Source organism: Eptesicus fuscus, chromosome 17 (assembly GCF_027574615.1).
Source record: "Eptesicus fuscus isolate TK198812 chromosome 17, DD_ASM_mEF_20220401, whole genome shotgun sequence".
Lineage (NCBI taxonomy): Eukaryota > Metazoa > Chordata > Mammalia > Chiroptera > Vespertilionidae > Eptesicus > Eptesicus fuscus.
Window position 1 is genome coordinate 4,070,754 of NC_072489.1, and position 27,163 is coordinate 4,097,916.

The following is a 27,163-nucleotide window of genomic DNA, read 5'->3' on the forward strand; positions in this document are numbered from 1 at the left end:
TTGCAGAACTCCAGCCTCATGGCTGTGGCAACGCTGGGCTCCTCGGGGAGCTTCACACCGACTCTGGCATTCCACCCACAGACACCGTGAGGACCCCAACCCTCCCGATAAAGCAGAGATCACTCGGTAGCCCCACTGTGCTTGACCTTAAAGAAGGAGTCAGGCATCCCACTTGCAGAGCGAGTTTAATAAAGGCGGCAGTGTCCCTGCTGTGCTACTTGGGTCCCAGGTGCCATCTGTCTTGGTGGCCATGGGCCTGTCGCCTCTGGCACCTGCCAGTCACAGCAGCAGCAGCCAGATCGCATGAGGGGCTCAGGCTGCCATGGCCACGAGGCGACACTCCCTCTCCGCTGGCTGCGGAGCGCCAGGCACTGCCGAGGTCCATGAGGCAGGGGCTCGGGCTTCCTCACAGCCCGCCCCCACCCCCCTGCACCCGCCTTCCCCACTGCTTCGGAGGGAGGTGAGCAGAGAGCTCCTTCACTGTGGGGCCCCTCTGGCCCCCACAGTCAGGTTGCCCAGGGTGGAGAAAAACTCCTCCATTTCCTCCTGCAGCAGCTGGTTCCTCCTCTCGGCGTCCTCCCGCGCCCGCTCCGAGTTCCGCAGCCTGATCTGCAGCATCGTGTACTTCTTCTTCTCCTGGTCCAGCTCCTCCTCCAGCCGCAACATTCGTTTCCTTAGGTCGGTGGTACCATCTTCGAGTCTTAAAAATCAAGAAGAAAGACTGTTTCAGACTCCGCCCTGCTGGCTTTGCCGAGAGCGCGCCGTCGCGGACCTGCCCTGCCCGGTGGGGAAGGGCTGCTCAGGCAGGGCCTGCGGGCACACGGGCGGCTGGGCGGCTCACGAGGCCCACCCCAAGCACCGCCCTCAGCCACGATCCAGAAACACTGTGGGAGCACTTGGCCCTGGGTACCCGAGGCCAGGGGTCCCCCTGAATCCTCACTCAGGTGAAGACCACTTACCCTCTGGGCCAACCAGCTGTCCTCGGTGGGATGGACGGCCCGTGGTGGAGAGCAGGGCCTCAGTCCCCTCCGCTCCCTCCTGCTGCCCCACCCCAGGCCCCAGGCTGACACCGCACCTCCATCCTCCCAGCAGGCTGCATATCGCCCCTTTATGCCACCAGAGAACGACCCTGCACTCCTACACGGCTGGCACGCACTGTGCAAAGGCGGCACACCGTCTCCTCAACCACATGCCAGCAGCTCCTGAGGCCTGAGGGATGCTCTGAGCCAGACCCGGGGCCTGGCCTGGCTGTGCACAGGCGCGTGACTATGGGCAGGACACACGGTGCCCTGAGCCCTGGTGTCCTCTCTGGAAAACGCAGGAGACCCCTCCCAGCACTGCAGCTCCCGTGCCTCCAGCTCAGCCAGCGAACTCGACGCACAGGGAAGGGAGGAAACCTCCTCCGCCCAGCCCTCCACGGGGAGCACAGGACATGCTGTCGGAAAGAAGGCCCCCAGGAGGCGGCACAGCCCACGACCCGCACCACTTCTCCTCCAGGCCCAGGCCCCTCATCACCAATGCCTCCCACCCAGCAGGGCCCTCAAGCTTGACCTGCCCCCTCCACCCGCCCCATGACACTTGACCAGCGACCTGTCCAGTCTCCAGGCTCTCAGCCTCTCTATCCCTCGACTCCACTCCAACTCAATAAGTATCCCCGACTTCAAGGCCTGCAGCTGAGCCGGCCTGCTCCCGCTGTTCCTGCACCCCGCTCCTCCTCAGGGAGCACCTCCTCCGATTACTTGGCCAAACAATATGTCCTGAAATCAGTTGTTTTTCTCACCCCACAGTGGATTGACTAGCAAAACCGCCCCAGTGTGTTCAGCATCTGGCTCTTCTCCCCACCTCACTGCTTGCCCCTTAGGCCGTGGACGCCAGCGCCTCCTCCCTGGGTGAGTCCTCAGGAGAGCAGTCAGGGCACCCCTCCGAGTGATCCAAGTGCTCCAGGCCCTCCGGTCACTCAGGATCGAATTGTGTAAAGTCCAGAGCATGCTCTGACCACATGGTCCTGCCCTCTGCCCGCCCCTTCTCACTCCAACAAGCCGCCCACTCTGGCCGCTGCCTGCCCACCCAGCTCCAACCCTTCCCGCGCCCGGGCTTCTGCAGCTGCCCTCACGGGGAGCTCCTCCCCAACTCTCTCCCCACGCCTCCTCCCTCCCCCGTTCTAACAGTCCACGAGTTTTACAATCTATCTGTGTACAGTCTCTCTGTGCCCCCACCGCTGCGCGATAAGAATGAGGACAGAGATGGAGATCAGTGTGGGTCACAGCTGTGCCCAGCGCTCAGCACCTAGCACCGTAGCACATCAGACACGCTTCTGGGGGTGCAGGGATCAGGGCACGGGTGGGGGGGGCAGAAAGCTGAATCCATGCCCCCCAACCCAGACCTGGCTCTAACTCCGCAGGTCCGGAGTTACAGACTCTCTGCAAAGGCCCACTGATGGCGCCCTACTCCTTCCGGCACCCAGAGAGCCTGCTCACTCACCCACCTGCAACCGGGCGTGGCGGGGACGGCGCTGCTGCCCTGGCCTGCGGGCCTGCTCTCACCTCCAGCCCACCAAGCAGGGGTGACAGGAGCGGGTCTCAGCGCCGGACGTGGAGCTCTGCACTGACCACTGCCCCGTGTGGCGCTCAGTCTCATAACCAATGCATGGGGTCGCCGGAGCGCTGAGAGCCTCCCTGGACGCTGTCCGTCTGCAGCCGGCAGGGACGGCCCAGGGTCTGACCAGAGCCCACCAGGACGCAATACTGTTTCCCGAGAAACCGGCCCCTGAGAGGAGCTGATCAGACCCCTGAGGCGGCGGGGGCGACCGGCCTGTACCGGCTTCCCGGCATGCCGCCCGCAGCCGCACATCTGCCCTCCGTGCTGCCACTGTCACTCGCTGGAAACCCGCTTCCCTCTAGAGTTTCCACCAAGCGTGTGCCCGGGCTTTCTCCTGCTGTGTGCCTTCTCCTCTCTCAACTGCGCCCTCTCGGCCTCAGTCCTGCTCAGACGTGACCTCTCTGACGGTCCTCAGGGCCTCTGTCCTGAAGCCCTTCTCCTGTCATCCACCCTCAAGGACACACCCCTCACGCCTGACTCTCCCAGGTGTCCGGACCCGGCTTCCCCAGGCACAGGGCCAGCTGCCACTGCAGCTCCCGGTGGAAACCGCGCCCCCCCCCCCCCCAACCCCGGTGGGGAGGGAAGCCCAGAACCACTTGGCCAGTGGGTGGGAAGGGCCTGCAGGCCTGACAGCTGGACTGGGGATCGGAGACGCTGTGGGGAGCACCCGCCGCATGCTGCCCAGCACGGGCTCTACTGCTGCCCTGGCTGGACCCCCTGGCTCAGAGCTGGCAACACCCTCCTCACCGGGGCAGGAGGACGGAGGGGGGCTGGCTGGGATTAAGAATCCGGCACTAAGCACTCCCCCGGGGCCAGGCGGGGCAGGGCTTGGCTCAGCACCACCAGCTCCCTCCGGTTCCGATCCCATCTGATCTGCGGCTACAGGCCCAAGCCCTGGGCCAGGCTGGCCTGGGGCCTGCATGACAGGTGGGGACATCCCGGTGAGCAGGCACACCTGGGGCCGCCTCCTGCCCAGCCCCTCCATCAAAGGCGCCTGGGGGGCTCCTTCCTTCAGCAAGTATCCATGGAGCTCCCCAGACAGACCTCAGCCGCCATCCCCAGCCTATCCTGGGCTTCCCCCAGAAAGGTGATTTCCAGGCCCCACTGCTCTGCGCCGCCCTGGAGGCTTTCCTTCAGAGCGGGGCGAGGAGGCGGAGGCGGGGGCGGGGGCTCCGGGGCCCAGGCCCACCCCCTGCAGCGCAGCCCTCACCTTCTCACGCTCAGCTCGTGCGCCGTCCTCTGCCGGCACAGCTCCGCCCGCAGCTCCGCCACCAGGCCCTGGAGAGCCGTGGAGTGGGGCGTGGGGTCCCGGGCCGGGCTGCCGGGCTCGCTGGGCTCACTGCTGCTGAGGCAGACGGCCGCCTCCTCCAGGCTGCGCCCCGGATCCGGGGACCTGAGCTCCTCGCTGCTGCTGGGGACCAGGGAGGGCTCAGGGGTGCCCTCGGGGTGCAGGGAGCTGCAGGCAGAGTCGCTGGCCCGGCAGGCGGAGCAGCTGCTGACGGAGCCCCCCGGGGAGGCCTCGCAGGAAGAGGCCCCCGACCAGGCCAAGCTGGACACGCTGGGCGCGCTGGGGCCGGGGCTGGGCGCCGGCACATTGTCGTAGGTGGAGAGTCTCTGGGAGGCGCTGTCCTTGAGCCGGTCCCCCGAGGAGGCCCGGCGGTGGCCGCGCAGGGAGGACAGCCCGTTCACGAGCCAGTTCCCGCCGGAGGAGGCTGTGGGCACCTCCGGGGACGAGCTGCTGGACCGAGACCCCGACTGCCGAAAGGAGGCCTTCCAGCCGGGCAGAGTCTGCAGCCTCTTCCCGCGGCCCCGGGGGGAGTTTCTGGAGAGCGCGGCCACAGCCGCCCCGTCCAGGGACGAGGTCCTGAGTGAGGGTGGGTGGGGGCCACCGGGCTCTGCCTGGCTGTCCCCCGGAACCTCCTCCGAGCCCCAGCCCACTGTGCAGGGGGGGCCCCCGTGGGGCGCGGCCGGCCCCTCTGGGGCCCTCCCACTGAAGAGCTGGCTGTGTCCGCGGATCAGGACGGTCATCAGGTGCTGGACAAGGGACGTGCCTGCCAGGAAGACGGGACAGAGGCGGGCTGTGGGCGTCTCCGGGCCGGGCTCCCGGGACAGTCAGGGCGCTGCGGCTGGGACCCAGGGGGCCCAACAAGAGCTTGCCATCGGCCACCCTCCAAATGCAGGCCCAGACAGAGGGTGCTGCCCAGAATGCCCTCCTGGGACAGCCGCCCAGCCCGCTCCATCAGCAGGTGCGGGGAGGAGGCAGAGCGGGCACGGTGCCCAGTAAGACGGCGCGGTGAGCTCCTGGCAGGAGGGGGGCGGGCGGGGGGCGGGCGGTGTCTGGCGGCCAGAACCTGCGGCAGAGCGGCCCCCGTCACCTGTGCTGCCGAGGATGCAGGGCCTGACCATCCGCGCGCTCGGGCACAGGCGCGGGCACGGGCCGGGGATGTCTCCGGGGACGTGGGCACCCTCCCCACACACTCACACCGTTACCTTCCATGATGGCCACTGGGTCTTCTATCTGTGGCCGAAGTATGTTAGGTCCGAAAACGGTTGCCAGGTTCTGGACGCTCATCTTGTTGACATCTGAGTGGGACTGAACTTCATGCAGAAACCTGCCAATGGGGAGGAAGCTGTGGGCGGAGAAGCAAACCCTGCCACCAGCTCTTCGGGAGCTGCCTGGCGCCCACACCCAGCCACGCCCACATGTCCCAGGGCCGCCGGCACAGCCAGCTGCCCCTGCCCGGCAGAGAGGGCAGAGCGTCCCCTGGGGCCCGGGGTGGGGCAGCAGAAGCAAAAGCCAGTGGTTGTCAGCCTGGAGGGGACACACGACTGTCCCGCCTACAGTGGGGGCAGAGGTCTGGGAGGGCCCAGGCCCCCAGCACGGGACCGGGTGAGGGCCCCCCTGCACACCCTCTCCCAGCACCTGAGCTGGGGTCATGGTCAGGAGCAGACTCCTGGGGCAGGGACTGAGAGAGGCCTGAGAGGAGGCAGACAGAGCGGGCCCGTCCCGTTCTTTCCAGTGGATCTTTCGTGCGGCTCGCAGGGGACTTGAACGCTGCCCGCCCCGCGGAGACTGGCCGCTGGGTGTGCCCGGGGCCGATGCGCCCATGTCCCTGTTGGCTGACTGACATCCAGGGAGCATGTCGGGTGGGAGAATGCCCAGCCCCTGCCTGCCCCAGCCACTTACTTGCAGATATAACTGAGCAGGTTGTAATTGGCCAGGGGAAGGCTGCTCACTTGTTTAGCCAACTCCAGAGTCCCCTTGGTATTGGGAGAGAAAAACAGCATTTCTGAGACCAGCAACTGGCCCTTCTCTCACCGAGGCAGGGACAGGGAGGTGGGCCAAGAGGAGGGAGGTGGGCAGGGCGTGGCAGGCACCAGAGGCCAGACCTCCAGCCAGCCATTTGGCCCCCGAGTGACCGGAGGGCACCACCACCTCCACCTCCCTCCCAGGAGCAGGCGCGAGGAGCGGCCAGGCCTGTGACCTCCTGGAGGAATGTCAGGGCCAGTCCTTATCGAGACACAAATATTTGCCAGATAAAGACCCCTCACTCCCACACGGCCACAGGGAGGGCAAACGGCCCTTCCCCAGGCAGGCACCTGCCGAGGGCGTGGGAGCCTCTGTCCTGGCGAATCCTTTAGGAAAGAGGCAGGTGCGAACAGGGAAGGTCTGCTTGTTTCTGAACGCTGGGGCCGCCTGGGTCGTGCAGGATCTGTACCTACTGTGCGGTGTCCTGGGGCATGACCAGAGATGGCCCCACGCCCCACCCCCAGGCCCAGGCCTCCCAGGGAGGGCCTCCCAGAGGGGATGCTCCAGCCCCGCCCCAGCAGGATCCTGCAGACTGCCCCACACAGGACGAGAGGAGCCTGCCTCCCCCAGAGGGTTCTCCTGGCCCTCCCCCCCCCCCGCCACCCCCCACACACACACACACAGAGCCAACTGCAGGCAGCATCTCTGTGCCACAAAAAATGATGAAGGTCAGAGTTCTGGGTCCTGATCCACACACACCCGCTGCCCCGCGCAGGCCCACCTCCCAGGGCGAGTCCTCAGGAGCCACTAACCTCCCCCTCGTCCTTGGTGAGCAGCTGGGCGCAGCTGAGGAAGTCCTCGTACCTGGCGAAAGGGACCACGGGCTCGGGCAGCTCCCGCAGGTAGAGCTTCAGCAGGGAGGCCACCGTGTGCACATCTGTGGTGCTGCCAGAGGGGGACACGCGAGAGGCATGGGGCGGGAACTGCAGGAGGCCAGCACACGCCCCCAGGAGCTACTCCGCTCCACGCCCTGGCACTTGTGTGTGCGCATGTGCACAACAAGAGAAGGGGGGTGCGGGGGGACTGCATCTGCACCACTGGCCCTGGTCAAGGAAAGGCCCAGCTGCTGCCAGGAGCCGTGTCCGGGGCCTGGGGGGCCTGGGGCCTGGGGTCCAGCTCAGACACCCAAGGCCCGGGCCCCTGCTCCCAACCCCTGGCCACAGGTCTGGGTCTGTCCTCAGGATGGCACTGGGACTCCCCAGCACTCAAAGACACAGGCCCTGCAGCAGCTGCTGCTCCCACAGTGGCTGCTCTGGGTGGGAGGAGCCACACAGGACCCGGGGGCATGAAGAGTCCCCTGCTTTGGGTCCTCTGCAGGGTGACCTGGGAGCTGCCCTGCTCCCGGGAGGGCAGGGTGGGGGGGAGAGAGGGGGAGGCATAGGGTGTGGCCACGAACTAGACACACAAGGTCCTGCCCTCCAGGGGCCAAGCCTGAGAGTGCCCATCCCCCACTTGCCCTCCATTAGAGAGCGTGGAAGGGAGGGGGAGAGACAGAGAAACATCAATGGAGGAGGAGGGCCATGTCAAAGAGCCAAGGCCCAGGGCACTGGCCACCAGGGCATGCAGGTCAGAGGTCAGACCCTTGCCCCTGACCTCTGAGCTCCGCTCACACAATGGATGCCTGGGCTTCTGTGCTCCTCACCCTATCTCCAGCACCCCAGCACCCCAGCACCCCACGTGTCTGCTCCCAGTCCTCAGTCTCCGGCTTCCAGCTCAGAGCTGCCCAGGCTGAGGAGGCCCCGTGGAGGGCAGCGGCCCTGGGCTCTGGGATCCCGTCCTGGTCCTAGTCTCGGCAAGCAAAGCATTTGGTGCGTTTACTTGCTGGCCGTCTGTCCTGGCCCCTGGAGGGCAGGACCTGGTCTGTCTAGTTCTGGCCGCACCCTATGCCGCAGGCGCTCACTCAGCGGGTGAGGAAAGAAACAGAGTGAAGTCAGAAAGGGCTAAGGCGAGAGTCTGTGGAGCCGGCAGGTGTGGCTCAAAGCAGACTGGGCAGCAGGGGGCAGGTCTGGGAGAGCTGCCCCCGCCCAGGCCCAGGTGGGGGAGGGCTGGGTATGAGCCAGCTCTGGTGACGGAGGCTCCAGGCTGCTGGGCTCTTTGTGGAGCAGGGAGCCCAGGACCTGGGGCTGAGTCGTGGTCATGCAGACAATGAGTGTGGTTTGTGCCGAGGGAGCGAGGCCTCTCTGGAAAGCCTGGCCCAGCAGGCGGTGAGGGGAGTCGGGGAGTGAATGAGGGGAGGAGCCTCGGGACCTAGACAGGGGGTGGGTACAGATGCAGGGCCAGAGCGCCCACGGGGGTGAGAAGTGGGAGAATGGTGGCAGTGGGTGCAGATGCAGTTTCTAGAAGTGAAAGCAGCCAGAGCCCAAGTCCAGGGTGAGTCTCCAGGAAGCACAGGAGGGGCAGTATTTAAAGCCATCGCCACCCACCCCGGACCACACAGGCACAGGACGGAAGAGGCCTGGCAGGCAGAGGTTCAGAATGGACCACAACTTCAGAGTATCAGGATGCAGCTCCAGCCCTAGCCGGTTTGGCTCAATGATTAGAGCGTTGGCCCATGGACTGAAGGGTCGTGGGTTCGATGCCAGTCAAGGGCACATACCCTGGTTGCAGGCTTGATCCCCGGCCCCAGTTGGGGCATGTGCCGGCGGTAACCAATCAATGTGTCTCTCTCACATCGATGTCTCTCTCGGTCTCTCCCCCTCCCTTCCACTCTCTCTAACAATCAATGGGAAAATGGATTAACAAAATAAGGTGAGGCTCCTGGTGAGAGGACCCTGTGCCTCCTGGGCAGACCCTTCTGGGGAACGGTGGCCAGTCTCAGGCTCCACATCTGAAGAAAGGAGCTGACAGACCCTCCTGGCTCGGCGACGGGTCTGGGCAGAAGCTGGAGGGCGGGGGTGTTCCACCCCAAAAGGAGGCCAGGGAGGCCCCGGTTGCCGGCAGAATCCCCTGGACCCATCCTGGGGCCGAGGGGGCCGCATGTGAAGGCAGATCCACGGAGAAAGGGCAGGAGCTCCTGGAGGCCAGGGCAGGAGGAACCCCATGAACAACTGTCCCGATGGGTCGGTTCCTTTCAGAGAGGAGACGCCCACACAGCCCATCGGCCCTGTTCTCAGCCCCTGGCTGAGTGAGGCTGACCCACCCAGAGGGTGCAGCCCAGGCCCTGGTGAGCCCCAGCGAGGGGTTAGGGTGGGCGATGGCCTGGGCAGGTGGGGCAGATCGCTCCCCATCCAGAAACCTGCGAGGATGAGGGGCCACAGCGGCTGCTCCGTCTTGGCCCTGAAGGGGCTCTGCGGTCCCGGGGGAAGCGGAGCCTGGGACAGACCACCACGGGGCCTCGGTCCCGATGCAGCAGGAGGCCCTCCCTTCTGCCTGGGCGGGCACATGATGGTGTGAGCGGCCTGGTCTGTGGCAGCCCCTGAGAGGAGACCAGGGGCTGCTGCGGGGGTTGGGGCTGTGCTCTGCCCGCTGGGGGGCCGGTCGACCGCACATGCAACCACACGCGGAACCATTCTGCCCACCAGCCCGCTGCCAGGCTCCCTGGCACCAGCCCACCCTGCACGGGGAAAAGGGAGGGGCCCCATCTCCGTTCCTCCCAGGAGCTCACCTGTCAAACAGCGGCTTCTCCCCACAGTCAAAGGCGTCCTGCAGGTCCCGCACCAGGGTGGCCTGGCCGGGCAGGCGGAAGAGCCCCTCCTCGCCAAGCCCGTGCGCCCGGATGAAGTCCACGCACTGCTCCACCAGCAGGGGCGCCAGGCGCGGGCCGAACTTGCGCTCCTGGTGCACCGTGTCCTCCAGGCGCTGCCCGAAGATCCCTGGGCACAGGGAGGACCCGGTCACACGCCCAGGGGCCCAGGTAGTGGTGAGAGCGGGCTCTCCGGACAGCGGGAGGCAGGGCGCCGTCTGGGCCGGAGGCGGCTGCTCTGAGGCAGCAGGTTAGAAACTGACGGCGCATCCGGCCACTGGGACAGGGAGCGGGGGGCACGTGGACAGGTGGCCTTCCCTGTCCTGCGGGGCTCGGACCAGCCTCAGGAAGCTCTGAAGGGCCCTCAGGGAAGATGATTATGCATTTTATTGATTGTTTTATTTATGCAACACTAACGTCCAAAGAGGAGTGGCTTACATTAAAAAAGAAAAGGCTATGTTCACCAAAAGTCCTGCTCTAGAACGTTCTTAGCAGCACTCCTTGCACTCCCTCCAAATGGGAAGCCACCCAACATCGGCAACAGAATGAGCAGAGACCTCAGCCCGCTCACGTTGCCCTGACACCAGGGAGCAAAGCGGACACGTGGGCAGAGCTCACGCGACAAGACAGACAGCGCGTTCATGTGAAAACAAAACCATGGCACCACTGAGCGTCAAGGAAACACAATCAAAACCACACGAGGTGCCACCACACCCACCACGATGGCCACTGTTTAAAAAACAGAAAATTACAAATGTCGGCGAGGACGCAGAGAAGCGAGCCCTCGAGCACTGCTGGTGAGGATGTAGAATGGTGCGGCTGCTCTGCAGAACATTTTGGAGGTTCCTCAGAAAGTTTACAACAGAATTACCATATGGCCCAGCCATTCCACTTCTAGGTATGTACACAACATAACCGAAAGCGAACGTGACCAAATGTTATTACACCCATGTTCACAGTAGCATCGTTCACAATGGCCCAAGGGTGGAAGCAACCCAAGAGTCTGCCAGCAGATGCTGGAGGAACAAAATGTGGTCTGTGCTTATAATGGAATATTGTCCAGCCTTCCCTGAGGGCAGGCCTAGCGGTGTGCCCGGGCACGCTGTCTCAGCTCCGTTCTGTCCAGGCAGTTCTCTGGTCACCAAGAGATACAGCCCAGGCAGGGCACTTCCCCAGACCTGGATGGCGAGCCAGCAGGTAAGAGGTTCAATGCCTCCCCTGGCACTAAGCAGTGGCAGGACTCAGTGAGCCTATCTGTCTCCCCCACACCATGGGTATTCTGAAATAAGATACATCAGTTCGAGCAGAGCCCAAGAAATGTTCCTTCTCACCTGCTCCAGCCTAAGACACAGCACACAGAACCTGCGGGGTGACGACATGCCCTTCGAGAAAACATGCTCACATGGAGTGTGCCTGACAATGCCACCAAAGCTTTGGGAAGAAGTGTGTATATGTACATGCATGTGCACTTGGACTACTGTGCATGTATGTTTGTGCATGTGGACGTGTGTGCATGTGCACGTGGACTTGTGTGTGCATGTGGACTTGTGCCTGTGTGTGTGGGCTGTGTGTGCATGTGTGTGTGGACTGTGTGGGCATACATGTGGGCTTGTGTGTGCACCTGTGTGGACTTGTGTGTACATGCATGTGCATGTGGTGTGTGCGTGCATGTGGACTTGTGTGTGTGGGCACATGGACTTGTTTGTGCATGGTATGTGCATGTGGACTTGTGTGTGTGCATGTATGTGCATGTGGACTTGTGTGTGTGTGTGCGCGTGTGCATGTGGATTTGTGAGTGCGTGCGATTCCCTAACGGCTGCACTGGTGGAGTTCAGTGGCACCTGTGCCCTTTGAGAGTCTGGGCACTTGCTCCCTCCCCACGGTCCCTGCCACACCCAGCCCACACCGTCCTCGTGTGGTTTTGCTGGGTAGTCACCTCTTCTGCTCTGACCTGTGGGCCACAGGTGTCTCCCAAGGGCACTGGGGTCAGGACCTTAAATGAACAGTCAGAGGACATACAGGGGGAACTGCCATGAGCACAGGGTCCCCGAGAGGAGAGGACACGAGCCTGGCATTGCACCCTCCATGCCTGCTGTCTGCTCAGCCCAGGTCCCTTCACCTGGGCTCTCCCCGCCACTTGAGTGTCCTGTCCTGCCGCCTGCTTTCCTGCTGCCGGGCCCACGCACAGCCCAGGCTCCTCTCTAGTCCAGCTCTTTCCTCTCTCGCCTGCGAATTTCTTATTAGCCTTGGGAACAGTTCAGACGCCCCTCCCATGTGAGCCGTCCCAATGCTCCCTTCACACAACCGTCTCTCCCTGTCCCCGCCGCCCATCACAGCTGACGCGAAGACACTCACCTCTGCCTAGTTCCTCACAGGGGCCCTCCCTCTCCCTAGTCGGAGCTGCTGGGCTCAGAGCAGAGGTCAAGGGCGCCGAGGGAAGAATGGACATGTACTCAGCTCCACTCCCTCAGCCCTGAGCTGACTGAGGCCACCGTCAGGGGAAGGAGACAGAAAGAAAATTCTACAGTTCCCTCCGGAGTTCCACAAACCTTGGGTAATTACACCCAGCTTCTGCTTGAGCCAGCCATCCTGCTCTGTCTCCTATCCCAAGACGTGTCCTCTGCCTGTCCCTCTCCCTCCACCCTTCCGTTACCCTCACACGTGGGCCCCAGCCCTGTTCGGTGTTAGAGAGCCTCAGAGCTGCCCGGGGGGCTTGGAACATGGGAATCCTACCAGCCTCCTCTGCTGGAAACCCTTTGCTGCCTCCCGCTCCCCTACAACCACCCCCCAGGATAAAGTTCAAACTTGACTGGCAGGCCAGGCCCTGCCCCACCCCCTCCCCCAGCCTCTGGGTGCACAGCCGGGCCAGGCAGAAGGCACTGCCTCTGAGCCAGCCCCGCTGTGCATGGTACCCGCTTTCCGAAGGCCCTTCCCCCCTCAGCACACCAACGCCTGCCCCAGGAGGCCTCGTGAGCCCTCTCCGTGCCCCCTGAACAGGCCTGCGAGCCAGGAAAGGGACGCCACAGGCCCTGGCGGGAAGGGAAATGGCACTTGAGCAGAGGCCCAAAGGCAGACATGGGAAGGGTCTGATGAGGACCCCAGAGTTGGCGAGTGGGCCTGAGGGATGGTGCTTGAAGGCGCGGGGAGAACAGCAGCCCTGCCCTGCCAGGACCATGGCCATGATGGGCACTGACCCCACATGTAGCTCAGGGGCTCTCGGGAATGAGGTGCCTCCCCCAGAGACCCTCCAAGTGCTAAGATGATGGTCAAGGCCAAACCCATAAAGACAAAGATTCCAAGCCTCCATCTGCATTGGTCTAGGTACAGATCCTGGCTAAGCAGTTGAGGAGCAGAGTGCCCCCCTTAACGGGGCCTCAGTGTTTCCACCTAGAAAATGGGGATGATCATACCCATCTTTAGGAGCTGCCCAGGACCTGACCCTGGCACCGCCCGTCCTTGGGATGGCGCCCACATCCCCAGCATAACCACGGGGAGCCTCGCACGAGAACTTGTGCAGGCTTCCCACGTGACTGCTCTGCCTGCCACCCTTGGAGGGAGCTGCCTTGGGGAGCCCCAGGGGAAAGCCTCATTCCAGCTCAGCCTTCCGGGCATCCTTCCCAACGACGCTCCTCCGGGAGGCCCTTGGCTCAGGCTACAGGCCTGGCCTCCCTCGCCCAGAGGCCTGGCCTGCCTTGCCCCGTGGGTGTCTCTTTGGCAGAGCCTGGTAGGGCCTGGAGCGGCTGCACTGAATTCTCTCAGCCCTCTTGGCACAGCTTGGAGGGGTAGTATTGCCAAGAACCAGTTCCAGAAGGTTTGTCTGATCCCTGGAAACCAAGCCAGCGTGCAGGTTCCTCGAGGTCCCAGCCCACGCTCCTCACAGAGCGCTGGCTCAGCCCCTGGAGAGAACCCGGCAGGGGCTGCCTCTCCTCTGGGTGAACCTGCTGAAGGGCTCCGAGCCGGGCTGGGCTCCTTGCATGCCCGCTGCTCTCTGACAAAGCCTGGCCCCCACTGCCCTCTCCCCGGCACCCCATCAGGAGCGGGCGCCTGCAAGCCAAGGCCGGCTGGCTCAGATCTGTCCTGAGTGACCTCCAGCTCTCTGAGCCTCATCACTGTCACTTTGTGGGGCTGTGAGCAGCCACAGGACAGCCTTCCACAGCCCGCAGCCCGAGGCAGGTGCTTGATAAGCATGTTCTTCTGAGTGGGGCTGGCTCTGCCTGCCCCCACCCCCACCCCCGGCCCCCCCAGGAGAGGGAGACAGCTGGATTCCCTCTTGGAGCGGATCCTGAGCAGAGACCTCAGCCCTGCTCACTCCAGTTGTGGAAGTTCAGTCGCGGAAGACACATGAGAAAAATAATCTAAAATTCTCTCCAAAGATCCCCGAAGTTTGGGCAATCCCTTCTCTCTCTCTCCTGCCTTCCCCCAGGCAGCGCACTTCTCCCTGCATCCACCCACCGATCGGAAGCCCACCTTCCATCCCTCACAGCCGGGCCAGTGCCAGGCCTGTGCCAGGTGCTGGCGCGCTCAGAGCGGCCCTCAGGGCTGTCCTTTCCTCCCTGTGAAAACCCTTCCCTGCCTCTTTCTGCCCATCCAGGCCTCGCCAACCAACAGGCTGAAGTCAGTGCAGGAGAGAGAATCCTAGAGGCAAACATCATCTTGGGGGTCCTGCCCAGAGCGAGCCCCAGAGGTGGGGCCAGCTCCATCCCGGGGCCAACGGCCTGTCCGAGGCCCTGGGCGAGCCCTGGGCGCGGGGTCAGGAGCCCAGGGTCTGGGTCCCTTGTCTGGGCGGCGGGGCAGGGGCGTCCTTTGCAAACCCTGCGCTCTGCCTGCTCCACTCTGCACGCGGGACCACGCCGGGGAGGAGGCGCCCAGCCTCGGCCTCTGCCTCTGCGCCTCCCCCGGCTCGGCTGGGCTCGGGGTCCCGCGGGCACCCGGCCCTCCCGCAGCGCCCGCCGCGCATGCGTAGGCTCCCCGCGCCGCCGGGGTCCAGAGCGCTCCCTCCCGCCTCTTCCCGCGGACGCCCGCATCCCGGGCCGGGCCGCCCTACCTGGGGCGGCGGGCGCGCAGCAGGCTGGCAGGCGGCAGGGCGGCCGCGGGCAGGCGCGGCACCCGGAGAAGGCCCGCGCGGCCGGCATCAGGCCCATGGCGCCCGGGCGCGGCGGCAGGAATGCCCGGCACGCGCGCAGGTAGCGGCTTGCCCGCCGCCGGCCCCGGGCCCGGACCCCGGAGGGAGGGAGGAAGGGCCCGGGACTTGCGAATGCCTGAGCTGCCAAGCCTGAGGCTGAAACCCGTGCAAGATGTGCGATTCCGAACATCTGCTCCCCCTTTTCCTAATACCCCGGGTCATGACGCACCCCAGGAATACTAGCAACTCCTGGCCAAGGACTGGCGTTAGGAGCTCCTGATCCCCCAGACTGGGAAGCAGGTGCTCCAGGTGCAGCGATGGAGGCTCGGGAGGGTCAGGTAACCGGGTCTGGTCACCCTGCACCAGAGTGCTGGCCCAGACCTAAAGCTGGCTGCAGCTTCGGAGCCAGGGCCGGTGCTTGGGACTTAGCACAGGGTCCTGTGCAGTCCTGGGAGGCACTGACGGCCGGTTTTGCAGATCACCAGCTGAAGCTCGGAAAGGTTATGTGCTTTCCTAGGCTCAGGCGGATAGCGACAGGTCATCAAGCCTAAGTGATCTTTCTGCGAAGTTTCTGATCTTCCTTGTCCCGGGGAAAAGAGCCCACAGTCCCTGCTTCCGAAGTGTGAGGACCCAGGTGGTACACAGCCCCAGGCCTGCACCAGGAAGGGCGGGTCCCAGGGGCCGTGGGCAGAATTCTGCAAGGGAGGAGTTCAAGGGAGTCCTGGTTGGACGGTGGGGGCCCATCTGAAAGCTGAGTGCAGGGCCTGGACTGGGTGGGGCAAGTGAGGCACTCGCACCCGGGCAACATTTAAGAAATACCAAATACTGCATTAATCAGGGTAAATACTTCTTAACATGTAAATTAGTGCAAAAAAATAGTGATGAACAAATCCCAACATTTTCAGTAAAGACCGGATCGGACCCTGCTCTCTGTGGCGCCTCGCCCTAGCCCACCGCGGACCTGGTCTTCATCGTCACAGTTTGTTCATCACGGATGTTAGGCGGAGGGAAGGCTCCCCAAAATGTGCAGGTCCTAATCCCTGGAACTTGCAGCTAAGTTACCTTACCTAGTAGAAGGGGCTTTGTAGGAGTGGTTACATCAAAGGTGGAGAGCGCGCACTGGGTTATCAGGTGGACTTTCTAAGGGGAAGGCAGAGTGACATTCGACTCTGCAGTTGACCCTTCAACAACATGGTCTGAACTACAACAGTCCACTGATATGTGGACTTTTTCAATAATGCTATACATGTATGTTCTCTTCCTTATGGTTTTCTTAATAACATGTTCTTTCTCTAGCTTACTTTATTGTAAGAATACAGTATATAATAGATGTAACCATATACATACAAAATATGTGTTAATCAACTGTATGTTATCGGTAAGGCTTCTAGTCAACAGTAGGCTATTAGTAGCTAAGTTTGGGGCGAGTCAAAAGTTATATGTGGGTGTCTGACTGTGTGGGGGTCAGTTCCCTAACCCCCATGGAGTTCAAGGGTCAACTGTAGAAGACGAGACAATGGAAGGAGGGAAGCAGGGGCTGGAGTGAGGCAGCCTCTAGAGCCGTGGTTCCCAACCTTTTTGTGGCCACGCCCACCGAAGCATCTCTAAAATCCTGATGCCCCTCCCCCCCCCCGTGACATATAATTCTTATTATTCAAAAAGTGAACTCCCATTCTCATGGAGGAAGCCTAAAAGGCCATTAACTTGGTCCAAATTAGCCTCCAAAAAACATGGCATCCATGAAAGAGGAAAATAAAAGAACAGAAGGACAGTTGTACTGAGGAAGAAATCACTAAGAAATTGTTAAATAATAATATGAAGCAATATGAAAAATAGCAAATACAGTTTCAAAACATAATAGAGAACTGAAATGCATAAATATGTCACAATATATATTTACATTCTGTATATTTGGCCCCTAGAACATAAGAAATGCAAAAAATTCACTGTTAATAACTCATTCTCGAATTGCCCCCTTAAAAATCAAATTGCCCCCCTGGCCTTTCCTGCAGCCCTTCCGAAGGGGAGAGAGGACTGCATCTCCTCCTGCACCAATGGTGGGCCCTCAGTGGACGGGGATGGGCTGAGGGTACAGGACAGGCTCAGTGCCCCCTCTGTGGCCTCTGTGACCCAAAGCCCCGCCCCGCCCAGGTCAGAGCAGTGCTCTCTGGAAAACCAGCTCCAGAGCCGGGTGGGAGCCTTTTTCTGCCCAGGGCCACTTGGGTATCTATAACATCATTTGCGGGCCATACGAAATTATCAGCTTAAACATTAGCCTGCTCTATCTGGTCACACATCTAATTACTCACCCCTAATGCCTTGGCAGGGCCAGACCCAGTGATTTCTCCGGCCTCATGCGACCTGCGGGCGGACGTTCCCCACCCTGCTCTAGGAGGTGGGAGAGACACGGCTCACCCAGGCCTCAGAAGGAAGCAGCCCTGGGCCACCTGACCTCGGGCTCCCGAGAGCAGTCTGACCTCCAGACCCGGAGAGTCCATTGTGCTGCTTTAAGCTGCGTTGGTGGCAGTTTGTTGGAGCAGCAATAAGAAACTAACACAATGGAGTTTGGGGGCATTAATTTGCATTTTAAAAACAATTACAGAGTTTTTTGTTGCCCCGGCCAACGAGACTCTCTTGTCCTGGCCCTGATACTAGTGTAGGTGGGGGTGCAGTGTTCCCAGGCTCTGGGTGTTGGGGGAAGGGGGGGGGCGGGAAACTCTGGGTCCTCCCTTCCCAGAGTTCAGGTAAACACAAAGATTGGAAGGATGGTTCATGGTGCCAGGAGCACAAGCCCAGGATTGCCCTGCCCTAAACCTGCCAGGAAAGACTGGGGTCCCATGGCAGGGACCCACGGCTGCTGGGTCTGAGCACTTGTCTACATTAAAGAGAAGGCTCCTCAGGCTCGGTAGTGGCACCTGCTCCGGGGGTAGGCGGGGCTCTCCCAGGGGCACTGGTGCTGAGTTGCTTTCTCCGCTCCAGCCTCAGTTTCCCCACCTGTGTGGTCACTGAGGTAGACCTGCTGCTGGTCTCTAGGGAATCCCTCTGCCTCAATCCCCGGATGAGGAAAGTCTGCAGCTGCCTCCCATCTAGAAGGCTCTGGATAGACACGCATTGCCGTACGGAGCTCTACGGCACCCACCCCGTCTTGGGGCTCATCTTTAGCCATGCGGCTTGTTGGGGTGGGGGTGCGGAGGTAGAAATGAAATTGTCCTCTTGGGGCAGGGGATCTGCCCTCTCACACAGCACCTGTGACAGGTGACCTCTTCAGCTGGGTGGCCCTTGTTTCTGAGCTGTGTGTACTACAGGCCCTGGGTCCGAGCCTCGGGGACCGCCCCTGTCCCCAGTCAATCCTGAGTGCTCCCCATCAAGACAGCTCAGATCCCGAGGGTCAGGCGCTCTGAAGCTTGCCTGGCCACAGAGAATCCCCGGGGAGGCTGGCCCTGCAGTGTGCTGGCGGCAGGTTGCTGAGCCTCTCGGGGCCTCGCTGCCTCCTCTACGATATGGTTTTGATACAACAGCCCCGGGCAACAGTATCCATGGCAGGATGAGATTCTTCCCAAGACCGATGTGCCATCCGAGGCTGCCTGAAAGAAGCTGAGGGCGGAGACAGGGCCGGGAGGGCTCCTGGCATCCTACTCCTCAGAGGGCATCCAGCCCCCGGCTCCGAGCGCCACCGGGCCGGGTTAGAAAGCCAGCTTCCTGGCTACTTCCTAGTGACCTGGACAGCTCACCTGAGCCTCCTGCTGCTCAGCCTCCTCGCCGGGGCGGGGCGGCACCAGGACTGCTTCCAGAGCCAGCGCCTGGCAAGGGGGCGAGCTGAGCAACCTTTAGCTTACCGAGTACCCGTCCCGGGAGCGGCCACCCCTGCCCGGCTTCCCTGCGGCTGGGTCACCGGGGGCTGCGCAGCGTCGTCGTGGGCGCCCCCTGCACTGCCCTCATCTTAGCAAGTGACCATGTGGGCTCTTTCCTGGCTGTGCCCTGAGCTCCGCGAGGCTCACACGGAAGCCAGGCCGGCCGAGCTCCCGGCACTCCCCTCGGCTGCTGGGAGGGAAGAGGACCCAGGGGCCCAGCAAGGAGGGTAAAAGGAGCTGAGCAGTCACCTCCTGAGCTGCCAGGAAGCCCTGTGGCGGCCCCCGCACACCACGCACTGCCGCCAGGCTCTCCGCCAAGGCAGCTGCTCCTCCGCCTCGGGTCGCCTGGTGAACAGCCCCTGGCGGTGGCTCTGTGGCAGACCGAGCTCACGGCCCTGGGGGCAGTGCCCAGAAGAGGCCGGTTTGCCTTTCTGAGCCTGGGAGTTGGACAGATATCTCCTCCTGCACCAATGGTGGGCCCTCAGACGGACGGGGATGGGCTGAGGGTACAGGACAGGCTCAGTGCCCCCTCTGTGGCCTCTGTGGCCTCTGTGACCCAAAGCCCCGCCCAGGTCAGAGCAGTGCTCTCCCCTTCAGAAGGGCTGCCGGAGCGGCCAGGCCCCGGCCTGCGGGTGAACATTCAGGGGAACTGGAAACAAGACGCTCTTCTGGAACCCCCCATAGGAGCTGGGATGTGGTACAAGCAGCAATGGGGGAGGCGGTCCCCCAGGATCTCAGGCTCTGCCACTGCCAGCCTGGGCTGGAGACAGGGACCTTGCGCTCTGACCCTGATCGTGCCTGAGGGCTTCCATGTAGAGCTGTCACTCCAGCACAGATGACCAGTGCCCGCTACACTGAGGAGGTGGCTTTGTGCTGTCCTGAGGCGGGGACTTTCTCCATCTCCAGGCCAAGCATCCTGCCGTGGCCTCTGGGAGCTGCCTTTATCCCTCTCCAGCCTCCCCCTGCCCGTCATTTCTGAGGAACTTGAGGGCAGGAGGATCGGCTCCTGGCAGATCAGAGGGAAGTCCCCAGAGGCCTGGAGGAGCCACACAGCCAGGCTTGGGCCACGAGGCTCTGCTGGCTGCTGCAGGCCCGCTGCCTGGCCCCTCGGCCCCTCCTCAGCACAGACTGGCACTCATGCTGCTGCCTACAAGGCTGGGCTTTGCTTGGCAGTGCCCACTAGCCCTCAGGCGGGAAGTCACCATGCTCCTAGTTACTGACACTAATGTTGGCCCCGACTCCTGCACACGACGCCCACTCAGCATCTCCGCCGAGGCAGGGACTAATGGGCATCTCCGACCTCCCAAATCTGCTCTGTGCTGAGCCGTGCCCTCTCGGTTGATGACAACTCTGTCCCTCGGCGCTCCGCCAGACCCCTCGGAGTCCACCTCACGCTCCCTCTCCCTCACACCACATGCCGAGCTTTGCGGTCCTGCTTTCCAAATAGATTTGGAACCTGACCATTGTCACCGCCACCACCGCGGTGAAGGCAGCTGTCTCTTCCTTGGATTACTGGGCACACATCTCCGGGCTCCCCTTGTCTCTCTCTGGTCAGCAGAGTGGTCCTTCTAAACTATACGGCAGATCACGCCATTCCTCCCCTCCAAGCCCCCAGCACCCCTTCCCCATTTCACTTACAAGTAAACGCTAGCCCTCTGCCTCCCGTCCGCCCGCCCACCGGCTGGGCGCTGGCTCAGACCACATCCGATGTTGTCTGCTTTTGCTGGAGCTGTTGCCCGGTCTGGCACACTGTTTCAATGCCACTCTCCCAGCCTGCCCTCACCGCTGTGTTTAAAACTACTCTCCTTTTTTTCTTTCAATAGCACTCACTACCTTCAGTTGTCAAAATCTGGGCCCCGGACCAGCAGTACCTGGAAATACAAATTCGAGGGCCACACCCAAGTGAGCTGGAAGCTGTGGGTGGGGTTAGCAGTCTATTTTTACCACTTTCTTCTGAGCTGGGTTTGAGAACCACTGCTCTATGCCATGATGTACGCCTCAGGGAGCAGGATGGAAGCTGTCTGATCTCTTTCCCCTGCCATGCCCCCTGCCTGCACAAGGAGATGTTCTGTGTTTATTGAATAAATGAGGATTATTTAGTATTAACAGAGTGCTGAGTATTTTGCACCCACTTTCTTTTTTAAGTCTCATGACAATCGTGCAAAGACAATATTTTCATTCCCACCTTGCAAACAAGGACACAGAGAGGATATGTGGCATGGCTGGGTCACACAGCAAGCAAGGGAAGAGCCAGGTTATGCACCCAGACCACAGCCTGATGCTGGAACTGTGCGCACTCGCCTCCTCTCACACCGCAATGCGAAGGGCTAAGCACCGTCCTGTGTATAGACAGGTTCGAAGGCTTGCAGCCTCTCTCCAGATAACGAGGCACGCCGGGCAGCCTGGTGCCCTGGGACTCCCTTCTTTCCCCTCTCCCAGAGAGCTGGCTAGGAGAGCTGCCTGATGGAGCCCCGGAACTGGGCACAGACGCCCAGAGACCCAGTGGGGAATATTGCCCTTCTCACACATCATCTTCTGATCCATGAACATGGGATGTCCTTCTATTTAGTTAGGTCTTCTTTAATTTCTTTCAACAATGTTTTGTCATTTTAAGAGCATGAAGTTTTGTATCTGTTAGCTTTATTCCTAAGTATTTTATTCTTTTGGATGCTATAGTAAATGAAGTTTTCTTGACCTTATTTTCAGTTGCTCATTGCTACTATATAGAAATACAACTGATTTATGTATATTGACCTTATATCCTGTAATCTTGCTGAAATTTTTATAGCTTTCTAGTAGATTTCTTAAGATTTTTCTATATACAAGAGCATGTTATCTACAAACAGAAATTCTTTCCAATCTGGATGCACATTATTTCAATTTATTTTTTTTAAATATATTTTATTGATTTTTTACAGAGAGGAAGAGAGAGGGATAGAGAGTTAGAAACATCGATGATAGAGAAACATCGATCAGCTGCCTCTTGCACACCCCCTACTGGGGATGTGCCTGCAACCAAGGTACATGCTCTTGACCGGAATCGAACCTGGGACCCTTGAGTCCGCAGGCCGACGCTCTATCCACTGAGCCAAACTGGTTTCAGCTGTTTCAATTTCTTGACTAGTTGCTCTGACTATGTACAATGCTGAACAGAAATGGTAAAAGCAAGACTCCCACTGTTCCCAGGAACAGGAAAAGCATCCAATCTTTCTCCATTAAGTATGTTATCTGCAGGGTTCTTCTTAGCAGGCTGAGGACATTCCTTTCTACCCCTGAAAGACTGAGTGTTTTTATCCATGAAAAAAGCACTTTATTAAAGCTTTTTATGAGTCTATTGAGACAATCATTTGTCAAAATTGTTCTTTATTTTATTGATGTATTACAGTAATTGGTTTTCAGATGTTAAACCATCCTTGCATTCCTGGGGTAAATCTCATTTGGTCATGGTGCATAATGCTTTTGTATATTGCTGGATTCCATTTGTTAATATTTTGTTGAACATTTTTGCATTTATAGCCACAAGAAATATTGGTGCTCCAGCAATTTCTCTCTCTCCTGCACCATCAATCTTTTGCATTGCTGTTTGTCTCCCAACTAAAGAAAAGTAAGAAACAAAACCCTCTACCTGACTCCCCGCTCCAGGTACTGTCCCATTTCTCTTCCCTTTCCAGCAAACTTCTTGAGAGAGTTGACTATGCTCACACTCCAATTCCCCACCTCTTATTCTTTCTCCTACCTCCTATTTTCAAGCTTATCTCTAGCTCTCCACCAAACCCACCCATGTTCAAGTTACTGATGAGTGGTGCTCAATGTCCATTCTCTACTGATGGATGTATTTTCAGTGCATCGCACAGCTAGCTGATCACTGCTCCTCTTCCTTAGATACTCTCTTCACTCAACTCAGGGACCCCCCTGGCTCCTGGCTCCCTCCTGCATTGGCTCTCTTTCCCAGCTGCTTCTGCTGGCTCCTCCTCTGCTCCTGACTGCTTACTGGGGAGCAGCTCAAAACTCAGCTCTGGTTCTCTGTTGTTCTTATACTTGCTTGGTGGTGTCTCATCCAGTCTCATGGCTTCAAATCCCATCTATGTGTTTGTGTTTCTCTCTCCAACCCAGTCCTCTCTCCTAATCTCTAGACTTAAATGTCTAACTGCCTGCTTGACTCTAAACTTGAGTCTCACACAGGTATCTCAGACTAAGCCCCAAAGTAAACTCTCAATTTTCCTGCCAAACAAATATACTTCCTGTGGTCTTTCTCACCTCAGTTAATAGCTAATCCATCCTTCCAGCTGCTCGGATCAAAACACCTTGGAATTACCTTAATGACTCATTCTCTTACACCTTCCTTCCATTCTAACAGGGAAATACTACAGGCTCTACCTTCAACATGCACCAAAAATTCAATTACTTCTCATCACCAATACCATCCTGGGCCATGCCACCATCTCTCACCTGTATAATTGTATAATTAGCATCTAACTGGTCTCCCTGTTTCGTCCTTGCATTCTTTTATCCATTCTCAACACGGCAGTCAGAGGGATCCTGTTGGAACCTGAGTCAGACTCTGACCTCTCTCTGTCCAAAACTTGTCACTAGCACTGCCTCACTCCAAGGAAAAGCCACAGTCATCACCATGATCACAAGGCCCCACCGATTTACCACCCATTACTTCCCTGACCTGTCTCCTCCTCTCTCCTCTCAGACTCTGTTCCTGCCACACTGGCCTCCTGCTGCTCTTCCATCATGAAAACTCCATCCTCTGCCACCAAAACTCTCTGCCCAGGAGTAGGTTTAATTCACTTTTCCTCTCATTTATTCAACTGTCACTAACCTCTGCCCCCCCGCCCCACCCATCACTCCTGCTTGCCCTCCCTCATCACCATCCAACAATGGGCTTCCTTACCTTGTTTATCTGTCTCCAGGAGGCTAGGAACCTTGTCTTTCCTGCTCACTGCTGTATCTCCAGCCCCTAGCACACATTCTTGAGCGAATGACTGACTGGCTGAGTGAAGGAATGAATCAATGAATTCGCCCCTGGGCAGGCCACCATCAGTACCAGGCTCCCCTGACCCACTGGCCTGCCTGTTTTCTCTGTGGGGATGCCCAGACTCTAACCGCAGCGGGCACGCTGCCCACTCAGCTCTGTCAGAGGTGGCCGCCCTCTGCCAGAACAAACACGCTTGAAAAGGCTCTTGGGCTCCGTTATTAAACAGTGGAAGGACTGATCCTCTAAGCCTCCTTTCCAGTGGAGCCCCGGCTAATCACAGCTTTGCCAGGGAACCTCCCGAGGCTGACAGCCCACCTGGGAGCGCCCATGCTTGCCCAGACATGTCTGCCATCACCAACTCCTGGGGTTTCTGTGTTTCCTCTAGATTTCTGGTAGAAAAGAGATAAAGCACCTTTGATGACGGTTTCTGTTTTAATTCTCGCAAGTTCTTCAGCATGCAGCCTGAGAAGTCTGATAAACACTAGGGGGTGGGGAGGGGGTTTGAAGGAGGGCAGATCTGGCTTCTGTGTGGGATTCTGTACAGGGAGGGCCCTCATTGAGAGCAAGCGGCTGGGGGGCGGGGAGGGAGGGAGAGGACAGACAGGCGGGGAGGAAAGAGAAGTGAGGAAAGGCTTGAGCAGGCGCGCACACTGGGTGCAGGTAGACCTGAGTGACAGCCCGTGTCGGGGGACAAAGCACAGCTTTGGGCTCAGAACATCAGCCTTCATTCTCAGCTCTGATCCCTGACTAGCTGTGTCACGAGCTCAGACAGATTCTTTGACTTGCAGTTTCCATCTTTGTTTTATTTGTTGTTTATTTTTTATATCATGATATATGCCCACGTCCAGAAAAGACATTGCAAGATGAAGACCTGTGTAACTATGACCACCATCCTTCCATGGCGTCATTTCTTCGCTCTTCTTTATGTTTTTGCTGCCTAATTATCTATTCATGAATAACAGTTTACTGCTGCCCTGTTTTTCAACCTTACATGAACGGAATCCTAAAGCACATTATTAGGCTTCCCTAGTCCCACTGGGTATTTAGGACTCAGGTATGTTGGGTAGAGCTGTAGTTAATCCTTCTCACTGTTGTGTTTTCTGTTCCCAGAACGAATCCTATTTATTTACACACCGTATTGCTGTTACACACTTGGTTGGTGTCAGGTCACCATCGATAAGGCTGCTGTGAACATCTGGCGTGTACAGTCTCCTGGCACACCTGTGCACATATTTCTGTTTGGAACATGCCTAGCAGTAGATCCACTAAAACTGTGGTCGGCAAACTGCGGCTCGCGAGCCACATGCGGCTCTTTGGCCCCTTGAGTGTGGCTCTTCCACAAAATACCACGGCCTGGGCGAGTCTATTTTGAAGAAGTGGCGTTAGAAGAAGTTTAAGTTTAAAAAATTTGGGTCTCCAAAGAAATTTCAATCGTTGTCCTGTTGATATTTGGCTCTGTTGACTAATGAGTTTGCCGACCACTGCACTAAAACATAGGTGTGCCCAGCACCGACTTCTGCAGGGACCGCCAACGACTTCCCTAGCGACATCGCCACGTGTCAGTGGCACGCTGCCCTCAGCACCGCGTGGAACCGACGGTCCTTTTAGCCACGCGGGGGGTGAGAAGGATCGCGTTTGGTTTAATGGGCACTTCCCTGGGTACTGCTGAGGCTGGGCATCTGCCTATGCTCACTGCTCAGGGGGGTTTCTTCTCCTGCGAAGCGGTTCCAGTGTCTTGCCTAAGTTTCACCGCGTGTCTGTCTTGGCCTCCCTGGTTTGTAGGAGTCTGAAGAGTGAGTCATTTGGTGGTTGTAGAGGTAGCAAATACCTTCTTTCAAACTATAGCTGCTTTTCACTTTTTCAATCTGCCTTTAAAGAATTGATGCTCTTCATTTTATATAGTACAATTTGTCAATCTTTTCCTACAAGAGCAACGCTTTCTGTCATTCATTTTACAAATCTTTCTCTACCCCAAGATCACGGCTATGTCTTCCTATTTCTGGTGTTCAAAAGTGCCACTTATCACAAAGCAAACTCCAGCCACATGGAAGCCTAGAATGTTCTGTCGGCTCACTATCAACCACCTTGCACCAAAGGACGCCCGTTGAGGCTGCCAAAACCCTCGGCAGGCGTGAGTCCTCCCGGCCATTAAATTGGGGCTGTGGGTCATGCCCGCTGCGACCGTCAGGGGCAGGAGGCTATGGCTAACAGTGTGAGGACACGTATGAAGCCCAGGAGGAAAACTGTAACTTTCAAAGTTATAGCGACTGCACTGCATAGGAGCTCTGTGTTCTCTGAAAGGTGGTCAGGCGTTCTGTAGCCAGAAACGGAGAGGAGGGCAGGGGAGGGGAGGCGGGAAGGGGCCCCGCCACGAGGGGTGCAGGACCTGGAGATGTGCTGCCAGCCCCCAAAGGTGACCTTTGGCCTCTGCCTGGACTGGGCACCAATTAAACACCGAGTGGGAGAGCCGGGACTCCCTTGCCTCCTGTGCCAGAGCCCGGCGGCCGAAGGCCCCTGGTCTACACACTCAGCAGGAAGCCGCTGGCCCAGCCCAGCCGGCGAGGCGATCCCCCCCCGAAACTTCTTTTCGTGATGATTCATGGGGACACGGACCCCTGGACACAGCAACTGCCCAGCCGGCGTCACCTTTGCTCTCTCCTGAGCCCACGTCCAGACCATCACAAACCCGCCTGCAGAGCAGCTGCGGCGACCACTCTTCAGTCCTCACGCCCACCCGGCCACGCCCCAGACTGCCGTGTCCACCCCTGTCCGCGGCCACCCCCGCAGGGCGGCCCGGGCTCCTTTCATCCATCTAAACCAGGTCATGTCTGTCTCCTGCTCAGAGCCTCCCTGACGCCCCATCGATTTAGAACAAAATCTGGAACCCCATGTTCCCAGGCCCTGGTGCCCTCTCTTGCCTCAGGGCTCCACTCCAGCGCCCTCGCTCCTCAGAGGCACCTGCTTTCTGAGATTCCCTGTGTTCCCACCGCCCGCCCGATCCCGCCGCAGGGCCCACGCACTCGCTAGTCCCCCTGCTGCGTGCGCTTCCCTGCGTTCTCCTGGCGACTGCACTGAGCTGGCCTCCAGGTCCCACTGTCCTCCCACCGGCTGTGGCCCTCACTGCCTCTCACTTGGGACACAGGAACTGTGGAACTGCGGCTTGTCTCCCTGCCCCTCAGGAAAGCGGAGGGGGGGGCGGGGTCACCACCAGCTTTGTTCACCACCCCCTCCCCCCTTCTCCCCCCGCCCCCCCCCCCCCCGAACTGCAGTACCTAGAACAAAACTCACCACCTTCTAGGCGCCAACACAGGTGTGAACACAGGAGGACGTGAGTGAGTGGAGCTGCCGCTGTCCTGTCCGGGACAGGGCCTCGGTGTCTGCACAGGCACCGCAGAGGGAGGGACACTGTGCTAGGCACCTGCTCTGACTCCGAGCGCTCCCCCCGGCCAGGCACAGACCGCACGCACCAAAGCACAGCAGGGTCTGGTGCAGAGGCCAGCATGCAAAGCCCACGGTGTGCGGTGTGCCGGAGGAGGGCACGTCTGGAAAGTGGCCCTGGTTTTCCTGCCGGGGCTGCCTGTGCCCCTGGGGCCAGCTCTCGAGGGCCGGCCGCAGA

General features: G+C 59.6%; 1 protein-coding gene across 2 annotated transcripts in view; it reads right to left on the bottom strand.

Annotated features, from left to right (window-relative positions):
- Positions 1 to 406: 406 nt before the first annotated feature.
- The window catches only part of ARHGAP22 (Rho GTPase activating protein 22), a 161,669-nt gene continuing 134,912 nt past the window's right edge, over positions 407 to 27,163 (bottom strand). For both annotated transcript variants that reach the window (XM_028156837.2, XM_054728974.1), the window contains exons 5-10: positions 9,513 to 9,720; positions 6,661 to 6,793; positions 5,786 to 5,859; positions 5,089 to 5,210; positions 3,809 to 4,649; positions 407 to 700 (exon numbers count right to left, since the gene is read on the bottom strand). In XM_028156837.2, coding sequence (XP_028012638.2) covers positions 478 to 700; positions 3,809 to 4,649; positions 5,089 to 5,210; positions 5,786 to 5,859; positions 6,661 to 6,793; positions 9,513 to 9,720 — 1,601 coding nt within the window. In that variant the 3' untranslated portion in view covers positions 407 to 477. The remainder of the gene's footprint in view (positions 701 to 3,808; positions 4,650 to 5,088; positions 5,211 to 5,785; positions 5,860 to 6,660; positions 6,794 to 9,512; positions 9,721 to 27,163) is intronic.